Raw genomic sequence first — 18757 nt, 5'->3', positions numbered from 1 at the left:
TATCAGAACAGATTCTGCTTCAGAACTTACGCCAGTCTCTATTAGAGAGTACGATGAGACCTCATATGGGAGGCAGATTATCCCACAACCAGGGTTCCTACACCTTCCTCTGAGGCTTATGCTGCTGGCTAGTGTTGGAGACAGAATATTGGACTAGATGGACCTTGGCTCTGAGCCAGCCTAGCAATCCTTAGACTTCTAATGTTCACAAAAGATAAAAAATATTGTATCTCAGGGAAAAATGATAAACCACAATTATCCCATTAAACACTTGGGATTATTTCCAGTGCTTAGCTACCTCATGGGAGAAGTTTTGGTCCATTTCAAATCTATACTTATTAGCATGACGTACTCTAAGAAGCAAAGTGAGTGGGATCAATGTGGCTGCCAGGGTTTAGAATCCCATTTTCAGACAGTTTCTGCAATGATCCCTTTTTATTATTTCATGAACAATCCCTTGGTTTTACCCATCTAACGCCAAAGGCTGGACTGGACTCAAGTGTAACAGAATGATACAACTTGTGCTTCATTTGCATCCGCAGGAAAAATCATCAGCGTGCAATTGAGTCTCTGCAGTCAAGTCTGGAGATGGAGGCTAAGGGGCGTGCTGAAGCACTCAGGCTCAAGAAGAAGATGGAGACGGATCTGAATGAAATGGAAATCCAGCTGGATCATGCCAACAGGAACAACAGCGAGCTTGTCAAGACACTGAAAAAACTGCAGCAGCAGATCAAGGTAAACTGGAGAGGAGGAAGTAGGACCCTGAAAGGAAAATTCCATCCAGTTACATCTTTTTACATATAATAACTCTAGGAAGTGGAATATACAACCTTGTTTAGAGAGACTCTGTCAGGTCACACTTGCCCCCAAATTCAGGTTTTGTAAGCGAAGGATCTAAATCGGATGTAAATCAGGAATAACTTCATCCAAATCAATGGGGTACAATTATTGTGAGAGAAGAACCAGGCGCACAGGCTTTTACAAAACCTCAGACCAAAAAACTGCAATGAAAACAGTTTTGTTTTTAACAGACATTGCCTGCAGTGTTTGCAAACCAAACAGTGCTTCATCACTCCAGGGAGAGCCTGAAAGTGAAATTGATGAGAAATCAACTGAAATGAAAAGTGACACTTACCAGTCTGTTTTCTTTGTCCAAGCTCAGAGAACTGCAAAAAGGATACAAACAGCATAAAAAGGACAAACCAAATTTAGATTAAAAAATAAAATAAAATAATTTTAAAGGCCAGATCCTCAGCTGGTGTAAACTGGTGTCACCACAGCTGAGGATCTGACTCTAATAACTTAAGATATGGGTTCTCAAACTTCATTGCACCGCGACCCCCTTCTGATAACAAAAATTACTACACGACCCCAGGAGGGGGGCCAGAAGCCTGAGCCCATCCGAGCCCTGCCCCCTGGGTGGGTGGGGGGCCCAAAGTTGAAGCCCAAGGGCTTCAGTCCCAGGTAAGGGGCCTGTTATCTGAGCCCCAATGCCCTTGGGTTTCAGCCTCGGCCCCAGGCAGTGTGGCTCGGGCTTCGGCTTTGGCCCCAGGCCCCAGCAAGTCTAAGTCAGCCCTGGAGACCCCATTAAAATGGGGTCCCGACCCACAGTTTGAGAACCGCTGACCTAAGATGTTGTAACAGCATTGAAAGGTACATTTGTTTTCATTTTTAAATACGTGGGCCTTATTTTGGTTTTTGACACTGGTGCAAACCAGGAGTAACTCCACTGAGGTCAAAGAAGTTGCACTGGTATAAAGCAGGCATAAGTGACCTCAGAATCAGACATCAGGATTTTTAACTGGACAATGTCCCTTTTTAAAAAAAAGGAGAAAACACAGAGCTACTGGGTGGGCCTTCTTGTACCTTGTACTTCTTGTACCTTACAGCTTCCTCTGCATGCTTCTTAATCATACTGATGCCTCTTTTGCCTTCAGGATCTTCAGATTCAGATGGATGAAGATGCTCGCCAGCACGAGGAGCTCCGGGAACAATACAACCTCCAGGAACGCCGCCTCAGCCTGACACAGACAGAGCTGGAAGAAATGCGCACTGGCCTGGAGGGCAGCGAGCGCTCTCGCAAACTCCTGGAGCAGGAGCTGATAGAGATCACTGAGAGGCACAACGAAATCAATGTCCAGGTAAAAACAAATTCCACGCTGTTGCTACTGGGTCATTATACTGTTTGCTCTGCTGCTGGCATTAAAAGTCTGTTGTGCTTGATGAGAATGTACTGTGCTGTAAAGAAAATGTTATGAAAGAATAAATAAAAATCTGATTGATTTTATTAGAGCCAAATCTAGCCGCAAAACTCTCAGCGACTTCAGTGGCAGCCTGAGTAAGGATTGCAGGATTCAACCCATAAAGGATTAAATATGATATTATTCCTTATGGGGAAAGTCCTATAGAATTTACGATGAACAATACCAAGAAGGTTCTATGGATATTACACTAAGGATGGGATATTCAGGAATGCTCAGCGTTGGCCCAAGTCTATGATCCATTGTCGCCAGTGGGAGCAGAATTAGGACAATGCTGAGTGCTTTTGAAAATGCCACTGTAAAAATCTATAGGGTGAAATGCTGGCTCCACTGAAGTCAATGTGAATTTTGCCATCGGCTTCACTGGTGTCAGGATTTTACCCCTAGAATTTAATGAAGAGTGAGATCCATTTGATTGAAATTTTAAACCATCCTACAGAATGCAAAGAAAATGATATCCTGCTATAGGATTCTGTGAGCTGGTTTCAAAATTCTAGAGATGGTTTATCATTATTTATTACATGCTCTAGGCCTTTTTCCATAAAGCATGGACTAAATGTGGTAAGGATTTCCAAAGAGGGGGAAGATCTACAAGATAAACTGTTGGAAAGGACTAATAATAGAGAGAAGCATTTGCATACTGAGATGATGAGGGGACTTTGTTCATCTAATCTGAGATGTAAATACCACTTTTTATCAGAGACATAAAAAATATAACTAATACATTTACTTGTAACTGATGCTCATAGGCTAAATTTTCGGCAGCTAAAGTGCTGTATTTATGTCCCATAGTCTTCCTGATGCTTGCTTGTTATACAGAACTAATATTGCACAGTGCTTGCATTGTACTTTACAGCAGGGATAGTCGATTATTTTTTGTCAAGGTCCAAATTTTTTGGTCAAGGTATAATCAAGGTTTAGACTCCAGAGAAAATAATAAAAAATAACAATAAAATAGTAATAATAAATAAAAAGATTTCAGGGACTATTCAGAAGTGTCTGGGTGGTCCAGATTTGGCCCGGGGTCTGCCTATTGACTACTCCTGCTCTACAGTATTGTGGTACATAGACTTGATGCTGTAGTACTGAAGATCTTGGAAGTCTATACAATGCATTTGTTTGGTTATTTAGTAATGTTTCTAGGTATAATTGTCTTAGCATTTGGGCTCCTTACAAAAAATCTAAAGCTATACCCATTGGCAAACATTGTGATTAGATGTAGGATTTTCAGATTTCCCATGAGGCAAAAGATACTTATCAGCTGTAAGTTCTTTGCACAGCAATTCTCTCTGTGTAGAGTAACTATAGACGAAAACGTCTGGATGCTACTGCAATGTAAGTTTGAAAAAATAATACACACGCATGCACACAAATACAGTGAAGCAGGATTAAAATGAAAGACTTTGGTAGACAAAGGGATAGAACGCATGATACAAGATTTTGGTTTCCAAGGAAAATCTTTGTGATATAAAAGTAAAATAAACATACAGGGTCAAATGCATCCCTAGTTTCAAGCCAGCAAAAGTGCCAAGTCATCTGCTCAAAGATCTATTTAGAGCCCGCAAAGCTACGCTGGGTCACTGAGTCTTCCCTCCTCTCTCCAGAACCAAAGCCTGCTGGTGATAAAGCGCAAACTGGAGTCTGACCTTATGCGCATTACAAGCGAACACGAGGAGATGATCAGCGAGTTCCGAGCGGCTGATGAGCGAGCCAAGAAAGCCATGGCTGATGTAAGTTGCACCCGGCCCTCAGTGATGGTCCCTAGAAACCTGGGGGTTGTATATTCTGCTCTTTCCTACACTGCTCAATTTTGAAGTGCATTGTTATTGATGAATCTTTGCACTTATCTAACATTTCCCATTCCCAAAGGGCTGCACATACATCAGCTCATCTGTCCACCAATATGGGGAAAAAAAAGATCTGGAGAAATCTACTTCTGTTCTGTCCCCTTGCTAGGGAAGGGATCTTCAGCATTACTAATGGTGCCCTGGGAAGCTCCTCCATTTCCCCTTCTGTTTTGTCCCCGCTTTCCTCAAGACTTAACATTGAAACTATCATGCTTCCAACCAAAGACTGGACACCTTCCTTCCGTAGCCAGTCAATGCTATTCATAATTTTCATGGAGAGCAGAAGAGTGGCCACTGTTGAGTAAATTTCTCAGTTGGCACTTAAAAATTGACACCTTAGAAATTCCATAGATAGCTGTAGAGTTAATGCTCGGTATTTCCTCCTGAAAAGAGGCTGAACATTCTGCCTTCTTTATGCTCTCAGCTACTGCTTGTTCATACAGCACCCTCATCCAGAATCCAGGGCAAGAAGCCCAGGCTGGACCCTGCTCCCAGGGGCTGCCTCCTGCTCCCAGCTCTGAACCTTGGCTATTAGTCAATTTCATGGCTCTGTGCTGTGAAATTGACAAGGCTGTCTGGCTTCTGGAGGGGAGTGGACATGGGGGGGAGAAGCTCTCAGCTCCCCACACTGCCCCTCTTAGGTTGGTGGAGACGCTCCTAGTGAGGATGTGCACCACCAATCCAAGGAGGGTAGTCTGGATATGCACCACCGCAGTAATTATTGCGGGGGCTTTAAGTCGATCTAATATAGGTTGACTTATGTTTTTAGTGTAGACATACCCTACGGTATGTTCTAATCTCTTCTTCCTAGGGGAGAAAAGAAAGCATAAGCACTGGATTGTCTATAGGCAGAAATTGCTGACTGAATAAGAGGGATGGGTAATATCTTATACTATACCCCTGTGATAGTAAGCAAGTGCAAATCTCCTAGCTTGAGGCCTGATCCAAAGCCCATTGAAGTCAACGGGAGCCTTTCCATTAGAGAGGCAAACTGTGATACATAGAACAGACTTCTAGATCCTGCAAAATTCCCCATATGGCAGCATATGGACATCAGGTCTAAATATCACTGCTTCCAATGCTCAGTATAAATAGTCTGTGCTGACAAGCTGTTTCTTACCCTCCTCTTAGGCTTCTCGCATGGCAGAAGAGCTGCATCAGGAGCAGGATCACTGCATGCACCTGGAAAAGATCAAAAAGAACTATGAAATCACAATAAAAGACCTGCAAGTCAAGATGGAAGAGGCTGAGCAGTTGGCCCTGAAAGGAGGAAAACGTATGATCATGAAACTTGAGACCCGGGTAAGAAAAACTGGATAGGTCTACTCAAAAAACATTCTTCCAACACATCTGTCCAACACTTCCCTGACCAGAGCTTTAGTATTCAGGAGAAATATTTGAAAAGAAAAGGAATGTTTTTATTAAAGGGCCAATGTATCCCAGATAGATTAAACTAAACTAAAGAGAAAATAATAGCAAAATATATTCTAGATACATTAAAATCCACCCAGGCCATACTCAGCCGACTGCAATGCAAAGAAAGGTCACTGCTGCTCCTCTGTGTCATATGCCATGTCTGGTTGGATCCTACATGTCCTTGGCTATAACACTAGGGCATATTATCATTAGCAAGCCATCTCTCTGTCGTAGATCCCACCTGGGTCCTCCTGGCCCCAGTTCACACAAGGTCCTATTGGAGCCAGTGATATATCTCATTGGGATTCTTTTCATATCTATTGCAACTGGAATACCCCATAGTCAGTAAATAAAAGCCACAAAACCACTTTCCAGATTCTTAGCGTGACTCCAGGTCTCCACGTCCATCATGCTAAACACAATCAGTACTAACGTACCCTGCTGGGTTTTTACCCCCTTTTCAGATTAAGGAACTGGAAACGGAGCTAGATTCCGAACAGAAGCATCATGTGGAGACGGTGAAAAGTCTGCACAAGAATGAACGCCGCCTGAAAGAGCTGATCTTCCAAACAGAAGAGGACCACAAAACCAACCAGCGCATGCAGGAGCTTGTGGAGAAGCTGCAGAACAAGCTGAAGATTTACAAGAGACAAATTGAGGAGGCCGTATGTACCCCAGACTGTAACCCTCCTGTCTTGCGCACACACACAATAATATCTACCACATATGTTGCATCTTCAAAAGAAAGATAACCTGAAATACGTGTTCATCAGTAGCATTAGCACCTCCAGTCATCAGGCTCCTGTTTTATGCTCCCTTTTCCTGCCATCATTGATAATACAGGCCCCAATGTATCTATAAAAAGAAAGCCACCTAAACACCCACCCGCCTTATCCTTTGCAAAAAATCAGATTAATGCATGTTGTCATCTCAACCTCTTGCAGTCCTTTGGCTGCCCTCACAAGTTGCCTCCAATATCTGGGGGGATGTGTGTGTAAAATGTATTTATTCCTGGTCCAACAGTTTACTGTACACTTTGCCTGGTTGGTTGTATTGAAGGAATACAGGTCAGAGCCATTTTGTGCTGGTGTGGTCTAATATAAAGACTTAAAAAAAATAAGCCAAATCTTCTCATGTCCCCAGGAGGAGCAGGCTAACCAGAGCATTGCAAAGTACAGAAAGACAGTGCACGAGCTGGATGATGCAGAGGAAAGGGCTGGAATGGCTGAATCGGCTCTAAACAAATTGCGCACCAGGCACCGTGTCTCAGCAAGCAAAGGATTCACCTCTGTGGAGATCATCCAAGTGTCGAAGTCTTCTGCTTCCAAGTCCGCATCCGGGGAATAGACACCTATGCTCGGAACCTGCAGCTGGTAGGGCTGCATGCCTTGCCTTTTTCAGACAGGGTACTGGGGTGGATTCGGAAACACCCATGCAGTACTGATCCTGGGTGACTCACTGAATTTGCTGTGAATGGTGATGGGGCCATTCTGCACGGCTCTGCTTATGCGGGAAGAGGAATTTTGAAGTTGAAGAGGACTGTGATGGTTGTAGATGCTGTTACAGCCTTAGAATCATGCAAAGGCTCCATTGTAGTTTTTTAGCTCAGAGACAGTGGGGTTTCTGTCCCTTTCACAGCCCTCAAGTAGAACCTATGCTCAAAACCCATATACTTGGCCCGGAGAGGTCAGGATTTGGCCCTATTAAAAGAAATATTGGCCCAGTCTGAGCATCAGTAGGTTCCAGTGGATGTGTACATGGATACTGTAGCATTTCTCACCTCTTCCTCTCCTCCCTAGGGAGGCTTTAAAAGATAAAGAAGTTGCTATTGCAATCCAACTTCAATGTCTCTTTCCTTCCAGGGTGACACACATCTTCCCAATAGCTGCCCACTGCAAGATTGCTACCCTAGCGATGAATTGAAAATAGCAGTCTAGAGCCATCAAGAAGACGCCTACATAGGGAGAGAGAGATGGAAACAAAGAACGTACGTGTATCTCTGAGGGGAAAAGAATGATCTGTGTGTTCTCATCACTGGAGAGCTTGAAACCAGTACTTCCCCCGACTGGATTAAACCACAAAATCATATAGGTCTGGCTGTTATCAGTTGAAATGAGTCTGTTTTAATGTGGATTTTACATTTTCATGTCAAGGACGGAAGGTGTAAAGCCTCTGTGGGCTGTCTCGTAAATAATTCCTCACACTAATAGTCTTAATGCATAGTCTTAATAAAGCTTACTGTATGGGAAATAAACTTGGAGATGCTGCTGGATTGTCTATGTTTGTAGGATGACAATTTGAGTCACTGAGACCTCCTGTCCAAAAAAACATTTTTAAACTAAATTCAGCAGCACTGAACCATGTTGGCTAGTATGCATGTGTACCAGTTCCCTTTACTGGATCAGAATTTCTCAGCTGTGTGTCACGGGTCCTCTAATGCGTTTAACAGTTCAAAGCAGGTTCTCCTTTCACCCGTGGTTTTGGAGAGCCAGGATTTAAGTTCTATCCCTACTATTGCTCTAAGTTGCTATGGTACACATCACACTGACACCTATGAAGTCCTAGGCCATGGCTTCTTTAAAATCCCAATGTACGAGGACTCACACAGCATTTCCTTTGCTCATTTAACATAAGGGCTGTAGAGATTTTTCCAGATCCTTTTGGTGATGAGGTCCCAGCCATGCACTGTTGGGGGCAGTTTTGTGACATCAACAAAAAAGGCCCAGCCAATCAGAACATGGCTTTGGACAATCCGTGTCTCCAACCCAGACACTATTGTGTACTGGCACACGCTCCCTTGGGGTGAACAAATACAGCGTGGTGTGTCTGTGTGATACAGGCCCTTATGACAACGGGTTAAAATTTGTGATGCCTGGGATCAGAGATTTGTGCAGCTAAGGGAGGCAGAAGCAAAGGTGGCTGAACACATTCAGACCCAGCTCCAGCAGCAGTGTGGCAGGGGACAGTGGCCGTTCCAAGAAACAGCTGGAGGATTTGTCAAGAACAAATCAATGCCAAACGAACCGGATTTCCTTCTTTGACAGGGTTACTGGTTTAGGGGACAAGGGAGAAGCTGTAGGCATGATATATCTGGACTTTAGTGAGGCTTTTGACACAATCCCATAGGACATTCTCATAAGAAAACTAGGAAACTCTGCTCTAGATTAAATTACTATAAGGTAGGTGCACAACTGATTTAAAAAACCCTATTCAAAGAGTAAAAAGAAAAGGAGGACTTGTGGCACCTTAGAGACTAACCAATTTATTTGAGCATGAGCTTTCGTGAGCTCATGCTCAAATAAATTGGTTAGTCTCTAAGGTGTAGTTAGTTATTGGTTAGTCTCACAGCTGTAGCTCACGAAAGCTCATGCTCAAATAAATTGGTTAGTCTCTAAGGTGCCACAAATACTCCTTTTCTTTTTGCAAAGACAGACTAACACGGCTGTTACTCTGAAACCATTCAAAGAGTAGTTATCAATGTGTTGCTATTAAACAGGGAGGGTGTATTTAGTGGGGTCCCACAGGTCCTGGGTATGGTACAAGTCAATATTTTCATTAATGACTTGGATAATGCTTTTAAAATTTGCAGATGACGTCAAACTGGGAGGGGTTGCAAACACTTTGGAGGACAGGATTACAATTCAAAACAAGCTTGACAAATGGAGAATTGGTCTGAAATCAACAAGATCAAATTCACTAAAGACAAACGCAAAGTTCTTCACTTAGGAAGGACAAATCAAATCACAGCTACAAAATGGGGAATTACTGACTTGGCGGTAGAAAGGATCTGGGAGTTATAGGGGATCACAAATTGAATTTGAGTCATCAGTGTGATGCTCTTGCAAAAAGGGAAAATAATATTCTTGGGTTTAGTAACAGGAGCGTTGTATGTAAGACACGGGAAGTAATAGCGCCACTCTACTTTGCACTGGAATATTATACGGTCTCATGTGGAGTATAGTGTCCAGTTCTGGGCACCACACTTCAAGAAAGCTGTGAACAAATTGGAGAGAGCCCAGAGGAGAGCAACAAAAACTGATAGAAGGTTTAGAAAACCTGACCTATGAGGAAACATTAAAAAAGTGAGCATATTTAATCTACAGGGGGGCCTCATAACAGTCTTCAAATATGCTAAGGCTTGTTGTAAAGAGGACAATGACTGATTGTTCTCCGTGTCCACTGATGGTAGGACAAGAAGTAATCGGCTTAATCTGCAGGAAGGGAGATTTAAATTAGGTATGAGGAAAACCTCCTATCTAGAAGGATAGTTAAGCACTGGAACAAGCTTCCAAGGGAGAGTCCCTTGGAATCCTCGTCATTGGTGCTTTTTACGAATGGGTTAGACAAACACCTGTCAGCGTATTCTTAATCCTGTCTCAGGTAGAGGGATGAACTAGATGCCCTCTTCAGATCCTTTCCAGTCCTACATTTCTACGAATCCCCAACTCTGGGCTTGTCAGCCATGCCCTTAAGCTGTAGGAGAAATCAGTTGAAACTAGGGAGCGTGATCCTGAAGCACTTGCATGAGAGGAAAGTGATCAGGAACAGCCAGCATGGATTCACCAAGGGAAGGTCATGCCTGACTAATCTAATCGCCTTTTATGATGAGATTACTGGTTCTGTGGATGAAGGGAAAGCAGTGGATGTATTGTTTCTTGACTTTAGCAAAGCTTTTGACACGGTCTCCCACAGTATTCTTGTCAGCAAGTCAAGTTAAGGAAGTATGGGCTGGATGAATGCACTATAAGGTGGGTAGAAAGCTGGCTAGATTGTCGGGCTCAACGGGTAGTGATCAATGGCTCCATGTCTAGTTGGCAGCCGGTATCAAGTGGAGTGCCCCAAGGGTCGGTCCTGGGGCCGGTTTTGTTCAATATCTTCATAAATGATCTGGAGGATGGTGTGGATTGCACTCTCAGCAAATTTGCGGATGATACTAAACTGGGAGGAGTGGTAGATACGCTGGAGGGGAGGGATAGGATACAGAAGGACCTAGACAAATTGGAGGATTGGGCCAAAAGAAATCTGATGAGGTTCAATAAGGATAAGTGCAGGGTCCTGCACTTAGGACGGAAGTACCCAATGCACAGCTACAGACTAGGGACCGAATGGCTAGGCAGCAGTTCTGCGGAAAAGGACCTAGGGGTGACAGTGGACGAGAAGCTGGATATGAGTCAGCAGTGTGCCCTTGTTGCCAAGAAGGCCAATGGCATTTTGGGATGTATAAGTAGGGGCATAGCGAGCAGATCGAGGGACGTGATCGTTCCCCTCTATTCGACATTGGTGAGGCCTCATCTGGAGTACTGTGTCCAGTTTTGGGCCCCACACTTCAAGAAGGATGTGGATAAATTGGAGAGAGTCCAGCGAAGGGCAACAAAAATGATTAGGGGTCTGGAACACATGACTTATGAGGAGAGGCTGAGGGAGCTGGGATTGTTTAGCCTGCAGAAGAGAAGAATGAGGGGGGATTTGATAGCTGCTTTCAACTACCTGAAAGGGGGTTCCAAAGAGGATGGCTCTAGACTGTTCTCAATGGTAGCAGATGACAGAACGAGGAGTAATGGTCTCAAGTTGCAGTGGGGGAGGTTTAGATTGGATATTAGGAAAAACTTTTTCACTAAGAGGGTGGTGAAACACTGGAATGCGTTACCTAGGGAGGTGGTAGAATCTCCTTCCTTAGAGGTTTTTAAGGTCAGGCTTGACAAAGCCCTGGCTGGGATGATTTACCTGGGAATTGGTCCTGCTTCGAGCAGGGGGTTGGACTAGATGACCTTCTGGGGTCCCTTCCAACCCTGATATTCTTTGATTCTATGATTCTATGCCAGGGAGAATAATGCTGCAGCCCCTGAAGAAGCCAGTGCCAGAAACACCAAGCAGCAGCTGTGTTGTCCCAAGGGGAAATGGTGATGGTGACTAGTGTCCGGCTGCACCAAATCGACTGATGTCCCTCAGCAGAGCCTGGGATAAACACTGCCACCTGCTGGCTCCTTCGTTCCCCATCCTCACTGCCCCAATCTGCCTTCCTCCCTCCTTCAAAAATCAAACCAGTCAAGCCCCTCCAACGTGTGGGGGGGGGGGGGAGGGCAGTGGGAGCCCTGATGTATGTGAGGTGATCGGGAGGGGAACCTTGAGCCCTCACCCTCATTCAGCCCCCTCTCCGTGTTATCCTCCCCAATTCTTCCCCCTCCCTCCCACAGCGATCACCTGTTCCGTCCACCTCACTAGCAGCCACATCCATCTTCACCCAGGAGCTCCATGAGGGCCAGGTGTTAGCAGGCACAGGCAGGAGCCAAGAGGGAAGACAGTCCATCCAGCTGCCTTTAGCCATTGCCCTTGGAGGTTGGGAGAAGCAAATGTAGCTGTGCCTACAACTCTCCCGTATGCAGGAGGTAGCAGGAGGGTTGCCAACCCTCCAGGATTGGCCTGGAGTCTCCAGGAATTAATTAAATTTAATCTATTTAATTAATTAAAGATTATGTCATGTGATGAAATCTCCAGGAATACATCCAACCAAAATTGGCAACCCTAGGAAGCGGGGCTGTCATGGCAGATATCTGACACTTTACCAAATGGCTGAGGCCCTAAATCTGTTTCCAAATGTGCTCATTTCAGGCCTGACCCTTGGAGCTGAGCTTCCCAACTTCCATTGATTTCAGGGAAGACCTCATCTTGCGGGAACTACCAAGGAAAAACATGAACCAAAGACCACAGCTGAAAGATGGCATTTACTTAAGGTTTTGATCAGGTTAAAAACAACTGAATCATGCCCCCTCGTTCCCCACTGTATGTCACAACCATTTCACACACAATCCACTTAAACACAGAAGATTAAAATACAGCATAGCAGCTGTTAAACTGGCCTGTCTGAACCAGCTATGGAAGCTGTCCAAGATGATGGCATAAATTTACCTTCCTTTGTTAAGAATCACAAATTTTGCAACTTCAATACATCCAGTGTAGCTATTTGAGATCATTATAATGCCTTTGCTAAGTCAGACAGCTCTAATATTGGTTATGAAAACTGATTTTGAAAAATTATTATAACTTAGGTGGATGCTGTACTGAAGTCTTAAGCAAGTGCATCTTGGAAAAAATCCCTGTGCCTGAAAGTGACAAATTTTCAAATGTCGGAGCCTACCTTGCACTTCGAAAATAGATACTTTCACCCACAAATGCATTTGTGTTTAATTACCCATTTTGAATCCCAAATTCATGTTGTGCACTCGCAGTTATCTCTTTGCACATGCCTGCACATATTTTGCAGTTGTCTGCATTCTGAAACCATGTCCCGTCATTTTTTTCTTAATACCTTAAGGCAAACTTCATCCATAGTTAGGTTCTTCTGAAAATCTCCCACTGTTGCTGTCATATTAGTGGAGTTCCACCACTGTTAGCGAAGTGTTAGTGTAGATTGGTCACTGACCTTTTCACTACTAAGTCTTCTACTCCAGCCCAGGGTTGTGAGTTCAATCCTTGAGGGGGCCATTTAGGGATCTGGGGCAAAAATTGGGGATTGGTCCTGCTTTGAGCAGGGGGTGGGACTAGATGACCTCCTGAGGTCCCGTCCAACCCTGAGATTCTATGATTCTATGGTTCTGTGTGATGGTGAAACTGCTGGCAGCCTGTCTGCCCTGGAACTTGCACAGCTATACCAGTGATACAGCTGGAGCCGAAGTGGGAGATTCCTGGAAACCTTTATTGTAGACAAGGCCTTCGTATTTTTGCATTTAAAATCTCCGAGCTCCTGCAGAACACGGCTGCTCTGTAACTTATCTGGCTCAGCTGCTTTCACCCATCTGCCAGTGAAAATCATTTTGTAAATGTAATACTGTATTTAAATGCAATTTCAATCCCGTTATGTAATATTTAGTTGACCTAGTTACATATCTTTAATCTGTACAACTCAACTAGTTTTATAAGCAGACCAATAAGAACTCCAGTGATTGCATATTGCAAAGAATCGCTCTAATCTTCCCATCGCTCCACTCAGACTTGTCCTTTCTGTACTACGTTGCCAGTTTTACAAGTGCTGCCTTTTATAAATACGATGGTGTTACCTAGAGGATAGAACACGAGACCGGGACTCTGGAGAGCTGAGTTCTACTCTTGCTCCGCCACTGGCCCACTAGATGAACTTGGGCAAGTCACTTAACCCCTTTGTGCCTCAGTTTTCCCATCTGTAGAATAGGGGTAACTATGACAGCCCGATTTGATTTATAACATTACTCCCTAGCTTTTACACAGCTCTTTTCATCAGTAGATCTCAAAGCACTTGACAAAGGAGGTCAGAATTCCCACCCAGCTGCTGGATCAGCCAGATCCTGCTTAACTGACAGGTGCTGCCACAAACCACAGCGCGCAGCTGAGCCCCACCCTCGGGAGACACCTCAGGGACTAGCTCTGCACAGAACCACTAACCAACAGCAGTACGCATGTGTAACTTTCCCCTTCAGGACTGATCACTGCGCATGTACAGCTCTCCCCTTCAAGCTGGCGACACTGCGCATGCTCCATCCTATCTCCTCCTCCTCCTCCTGCCCCCCCCCCGACCCCCGCCATTGTGTAGAACAGCTCTCGCCTGAACACACTTCGGTTCTACGCGCAGGCGCAGAGTGAGGAGCCGCTCCCGGCCCGTGCGCAGGCAAGCGTAGGGGCAGGAACTCACCCCGCCCCGATTGTGTGCGCAGGCGCAGTGAGAGGAGCGGCTCCCGGCCCGGGCGCAGACTCGGAGGCTGTTTCCTGGATCGCTTGTCAGTGCCGGGCCCCGCCGGCCGCTCCCTCTCTCGCCGCCCGGAGCGGAGTCGCGTTGACTGACCAGAGTCCGCGAGTCCCGCTCCGCTGCCTCCTCCCCTCCCCCCAGGTAAGTGCCGGGCCCGCCTGGGGACCCCGGGCCCTTCATCTCCCCCCCCAGGGGGGCTCGGCCCTTCCTGGGCCCCTCCCCTCAGCGGGTGGGGGGTACCTGGGCCCCGCCCCCTTCCCTCACGCCGGGGGCGGGAACCCCTCCCCACCCATTCTCCGCACCGGGGGGCGGGGTGAAGGGGGGTGTCCGGCTGTTCCTAGAACCGGGGGGGGCCGGCGGCGAGAGCAGCCGCTCACCCCTCGCGGGGCGGGGGGCACGGCACGGCACGGCACGGACCTGTCCTGTCCTGTCCCCGCGCCACCGCCGTGTCCCCGCCTGGGGCTGATCCCTCCTACCCAGCGACGTGCGGGGCTCCCCACACATCTGAGAGCGGCCGGGCGGGGGCAGGGGCCCGCCAGAGCCCCTCCTGCCGGCCCTCCAAGGTCTAGGGCGAGCCCCGCGCCCCAGTCGTGACAGCCTGGGCCGGGGTCGGAAACGGCGTCTCTGTTTAGAAGGCGGGCGGCAGCCTGGGCCGGTCGCCCCGGCTGAAAGGAGCTAGCCCCGCGCCGGAGCAACCCAGACCGATTCGGAGGGGATGACAGTAGCAGGGGGCGGTGAACTGCAGACACTTAGCTTCCCTTCCAGATGTTGCAGATGACTTATTGTGATCTGAAAGGAGATGGATGGGGGTTAAAAAAATCTCTGCCTTTTTAGCACTGTATCGGGATTCTGGGGCAGTATTCCTGCTGTGTGTGTGTTGGGGATAGCCCCATAACATGTTCATCCTGTCTTGGTTAGGGAATGAGAGCAGCCTAACACCCCTTCTTCACCCCATTATCTCGCTCCCCTCCCTGCCACCCATGAAAAAGGAAGCTGGTACTGTACAGAAAGATAAAATTCCCGTCTTGATACTGCAAAGCAAGGATTATTACTCTGCAGCTGTAAATTAATTAGATATATTAGGCCAAGTACCTAGATAACAAGGTTAACTGGGGCTATCTATTTCCTGTGGGGGATTCTCAGGTTGGTCTGGCAGGGAGAGTTGAAGATATTGATGATTGAGAACTGCACTGAATACCTATCAGTAATATCAAAGGGCCGACTTCACTAAAGTATGGATTAGAGTCTTTGTCCTGCAATGAGCTGTTTGGTGATTAGGAAGGGTTTGACTGAAAATTGTACTGATTTTTTTTGACTCTCTTAAAAATGAAGGTTAGGAAAAGGATAGTGCAGTTATCAAATGTGTGGCTGAGAGGTATTCATTTTTGAGAACATCTGTCCCCAGCATTGCTCTGTAGTGATTAGTTGGTCCTCCAAAACAGAATACTGTCGCTTTATAAAGCTGAAGGGAGATCTAATGTCTGTTTTATTAATACCATTATTGCACTAGAGAAACCCAGTCATTTGGAAAGAATGGATGATACCTTTTATCTAGATTCACGGAATGGGCATTTTAGGTTAATACTGGATATGGGGGAATCTTTCTAAGGTGAACTAGAGCTGTTTTCATGTATGAGCATCTATTTTTGATACCAATTTGCTGTTTAGTGTGAAGCTTAGAAGTAAAATCTGTGGACTAGATGTTATAAAGACTGGAGTGTGTCCCCAACATGTAGCGCTTGTGTGGGAAAGTAGCAGGATTGTGTTAGAAACCGTGTTTTGAAATAACTATACTCTTTGGATTTTGGAAAATTTTCTACATTTTATTTCTGAAAGAGTAGAAAGGGCTGAGCCATCCTTGTTGGTGGAACATCTCTTCAATTTTTCCTGTATATGGAAATTTACTGCCACTGAGTGTTGGCGTGCACTAAAACAAGAAGATGATAAAAAGAAGTTACAGGCATTTTGCTTAGATTAACAAATGGAATCTCAAATCATGGCTGTTTGAGGTAACTCAAATCCCTTTTAATTAAGGAAACGATGACATAACACTTTGGTAGGACCGGATAAAACCTCTCCAATAATAGGAGATTTATTTGATTTACCCAAATATGGGTGTTAGAAGAACAAGCAATCAGGTGTCAGTTTAAAATTATATCACCTTGACCTTAGTTAAAAGTTTAAATACTGTTTTTCTCAAAATGCACTTTAAGAAGAAGTACACTGATATATAATTGTATTTGTTTCCTTAAGTGTAAGGTAACGACGTGGGGACAGTACTTAAGTTTTAAAAAAAAAAGTCTCCAAAAATATTGGTGGTGTTGGAATGCTGTATCATTTGTTAAACTACTGTGATTCCATTTGCTAAATTCAGTAAGGAGTTGCTCATCTTCCATTCGCTCCTGAGTTTCTGTTGGGTTCTGTTCATTTCCTGTTTGCATCTGAATTCCTACCTTGCCTTGCAATCTCCACCCTCGGCTAACATGGCCATACTTGGGTATGTTGTAATTTCAGATTATAATGGGTGTGTGTGTTTTAGAATGACATCACTGTGTTTGTTTTTTTCTTTTAGATGCATGTAGGAAAAAAGCTTTTTCCTGGACTATTATAAATTGATCCTTGGATATGAAATTTAGTAGGCATATGTGTGGGGATTGGCAAATACAAATTATATGTACTGAGCTGTATATAGTTTGATGACTACAGGTGTTTTTAAACTGCTGCAGTGTTATCTTCCACCCATTTATGCTGCAGCGTCTTTATACTTTTGACAGCTGTGCGGGCGGAACGTATAGAGTCTCAGATTGTACTATATTATACAGTTGTGTGGTTACTCACTAACACAACTTTGGTTGCAGAACCCGGCGGCATCTGTTTTAATGCAGATACAAATTATGGAATACTAAACTTTTTAAAAATAGTATATTTACAGATTAGTGTTCAGTTTTCATGAAAAAATTCTGTAATCCAAAAATGTATAGCTAATTAGAAGTAATTTCTTTTTGGGATTAATCAAGTGAATAATTTATCACATAACAAATGTGTCAGTAGACTGTAATTAAGTTTCAGTGGAATGTGTGTGTTTAATATTAAAATGACACTTTCAACATTTAAAAAAAAAATATTCCTGGAATCATCTTAATGCTGCCATTGAGCCTTGATATTGCAGGGGACTTTGATCAGTTTATTGAAATATCCCTCTAAATAGAGAGCTTTTTAAAAAGCAACATTCTATATCTATGTAGAATTATTTAGCTTTGTTAGAAGACTTTTCATAAGTCAGGGAAAGCCTGTCTCACTCGTATGTGTGAAGAAACACTAAGAAGCGATAATTTGCAATTAGCTGTATTAAGAATGAGAAGACAAAATAAGTCTGCATACCATAGTGAATGGGTGCTTTATAAAATCATGAGATAGCAAAGGTGACCTTTGTAGGCATCTATACTGTTGTTGAACTAGTTATGATGTTGTGTAAATATGCTATAGTATTTGACTGAAACAACCCTAGTAAGTAATGCCTAAGACTATAGCTTTGTGTAATTATCAAATTTAAAGCATTGATTTTTCAACTCTTATTCCTTTCAGTTTTTTCACTGGTTAAAACACTAAGAATATCCTTTATTCAGAATGTCTCTACATCAGTTTTTATTAGAACCAATCACCTGCCATGCCTGGAACAGAGATCGTACTCGTAAGTACCAAATTAATTATCTTTTTCCCCTTTGACTGGTATTTTGTACATGCTACAGAACCATATACTTACAGAAAGGTGACCCAGAACTTTGAAAAGAAGAAAACAATCCAGTACAGCAACAATTACAAGACCATATCAAATACCTAGTGCTCCTCACTGAGCGCTCCCCTAAAAACGGCAAAATGTGCTGCAATAGTGATAGTCTTCGAAATTCCGTACTAGGACATTGGGTATACGGGAAACTAGAGTCTTAGAAGTGTTTAGCTGCAGTGCCCAAAAGCAAAAAAACTTGATTGAAGTGGGCATCATCACTTGCAACATGACTTCCCGTTACCCTCGCTCTTAACCCTCTTTTCCATGCCCCAAATCCAGCCTTTTTTGTACCCTAGTTTCTCCCCACCCATTTTGGATTATAACCTTCAGAATCTCTTTTCTTCTTTGGAGACTGTTGAATACTGAACATCATACAGCTCTAAAGTTCTTCACAGCTTCTCCAGATAAGAAATGCCCTACAATGTGTTCTGGACTTTGGGATTAAGTCTCTTTAGTCCAGACTCTGCATTCCCAATGAGATTGTATCCACCTGTGTACGCATTTTGAAACTGAAAAATACAGACTTGATTCGGAAAGATATGCTGTTCTAAAGCTTTTGTCATAAAAAATAATCTCACTTACTAATGGATTCATTCCCTTTGCCAGAGATTGCCATTAGCCCTAATAACCATGAAGTTCACATCTATAAGAAGAGTGGGAACCAGTGGGTAAAAGCTCATGAGCTGAAGGAACACAATGGACACATTACAGGTAAGTGAATGTGCAGAGT

General features: G+C 44.3%; 2 protein-coding genes and 1 long non-coding RNA gene across 4 annotated transcripts in view; 2 read left to right on the top strand and 1 right to left on the bottom strand.

The window, feature by feature from the left end:
* MYH16 (myosin heavy chain 16) overlaps nucleotides 1-7801 on the top strand; it is a 50498-nt gene extending 42697 nt beyond the window's left edge. Inside the window, exons 37-43 of the mRNA XM_075117586.1 lie at nucleotides 543-735; nucleotides 1938-2141; nucleotides 3866-3991; nucleotides 5240-5410; nucleotides 5989-6189; nucleotides 6668-6897; nucleotides 7387-7801. Coding sequence (XP_074973687.1) covers nucleotides 543-735; nucleotides 1938-2141; nucleotides 3866-3991; nucleotides 5240-5410; nucleotides 5989-6189; nucleotides 6668-6871 — 1099 coding nt within the window. The 3' untranslated portion in view covers nucleotides 6872-6897; nucleotides 7387-7801. The remainder of the gene's footprint in view (nucleotides 1-542; nucleotides 736-1937; nucleotides 2142-3865; nucleotides 3992-5239; nucleotides 5411-5988; nucleotides 6190-6667; nucleotides 6898-7386) is intronic.
* LOC125644224 (uncharacterized) lies at nucleotides 417-14274 on the bottom strand. The gene is made up of 5 exons (XR_007358929.2): nucleotides 14187-14274; nucleotides 5229-5290; nucleotides 1867-2238; nucleotides 1136-1166; nucleotides 417-762 (listed from the first exon to the last, which is right to left on the bottom strand). It is a non-coding gene; the product is annotated as an uncharacterized LOC125644224 (long non-coding RNA).
* The window catches only part of ARPC1A (actin related protein 2/3 complex subunit 1A), a 21110-nt gene continuing 16591 nt past the window's right edge, over nucleotides 14239-18757 (top strand). The window contains exons 1-4 of one of the 2 annotated variants that reach the window (XM_048867839.2): nucleotides 14253-14381; nucleotides 16615-16737; nucleotides 17826-17931; nucleotides 18634-18738. In XM_048867839.2, coding sequence (XP_048723796.1) covers nucleotides 17868-17931; nucleotides 18634-18738 — 169 coding nt within the window. In that variant the 5' untranslated portion in view covers nucleotides 14253-14381; nucleotides 16615-16737; nucleotides 17826-17867. Of the gene's footprint in view, nucleotides 14382-16614; nucleotides 16738-17825; nucleotides 17932-18633; nucleotides 18739-18757 lie in introns of both variants that reach the window. The other variant, XM_048867838.2, reaches the window with a different exon arrangement.

Source organism: Caretta caretta, chromosome 10, assembly GCF_965140235.1.
Source record: "Caretta caretta isolate rCarCar2 chromosome 10, rCarCar1.hap1, whole genome shotgun sequence".
Taxonomy (NCBI): domain Eukaryota; kingdom Metazoa; phylum Chordata; order Testudines; family Cheloniidae; genus Caretta; species Caretta caretta.
The sequence above is the reverse complement of the archived record's forward strand: the minus strand, read 5'-3'. Positions and strand labels throughout refer to the sequence as shown.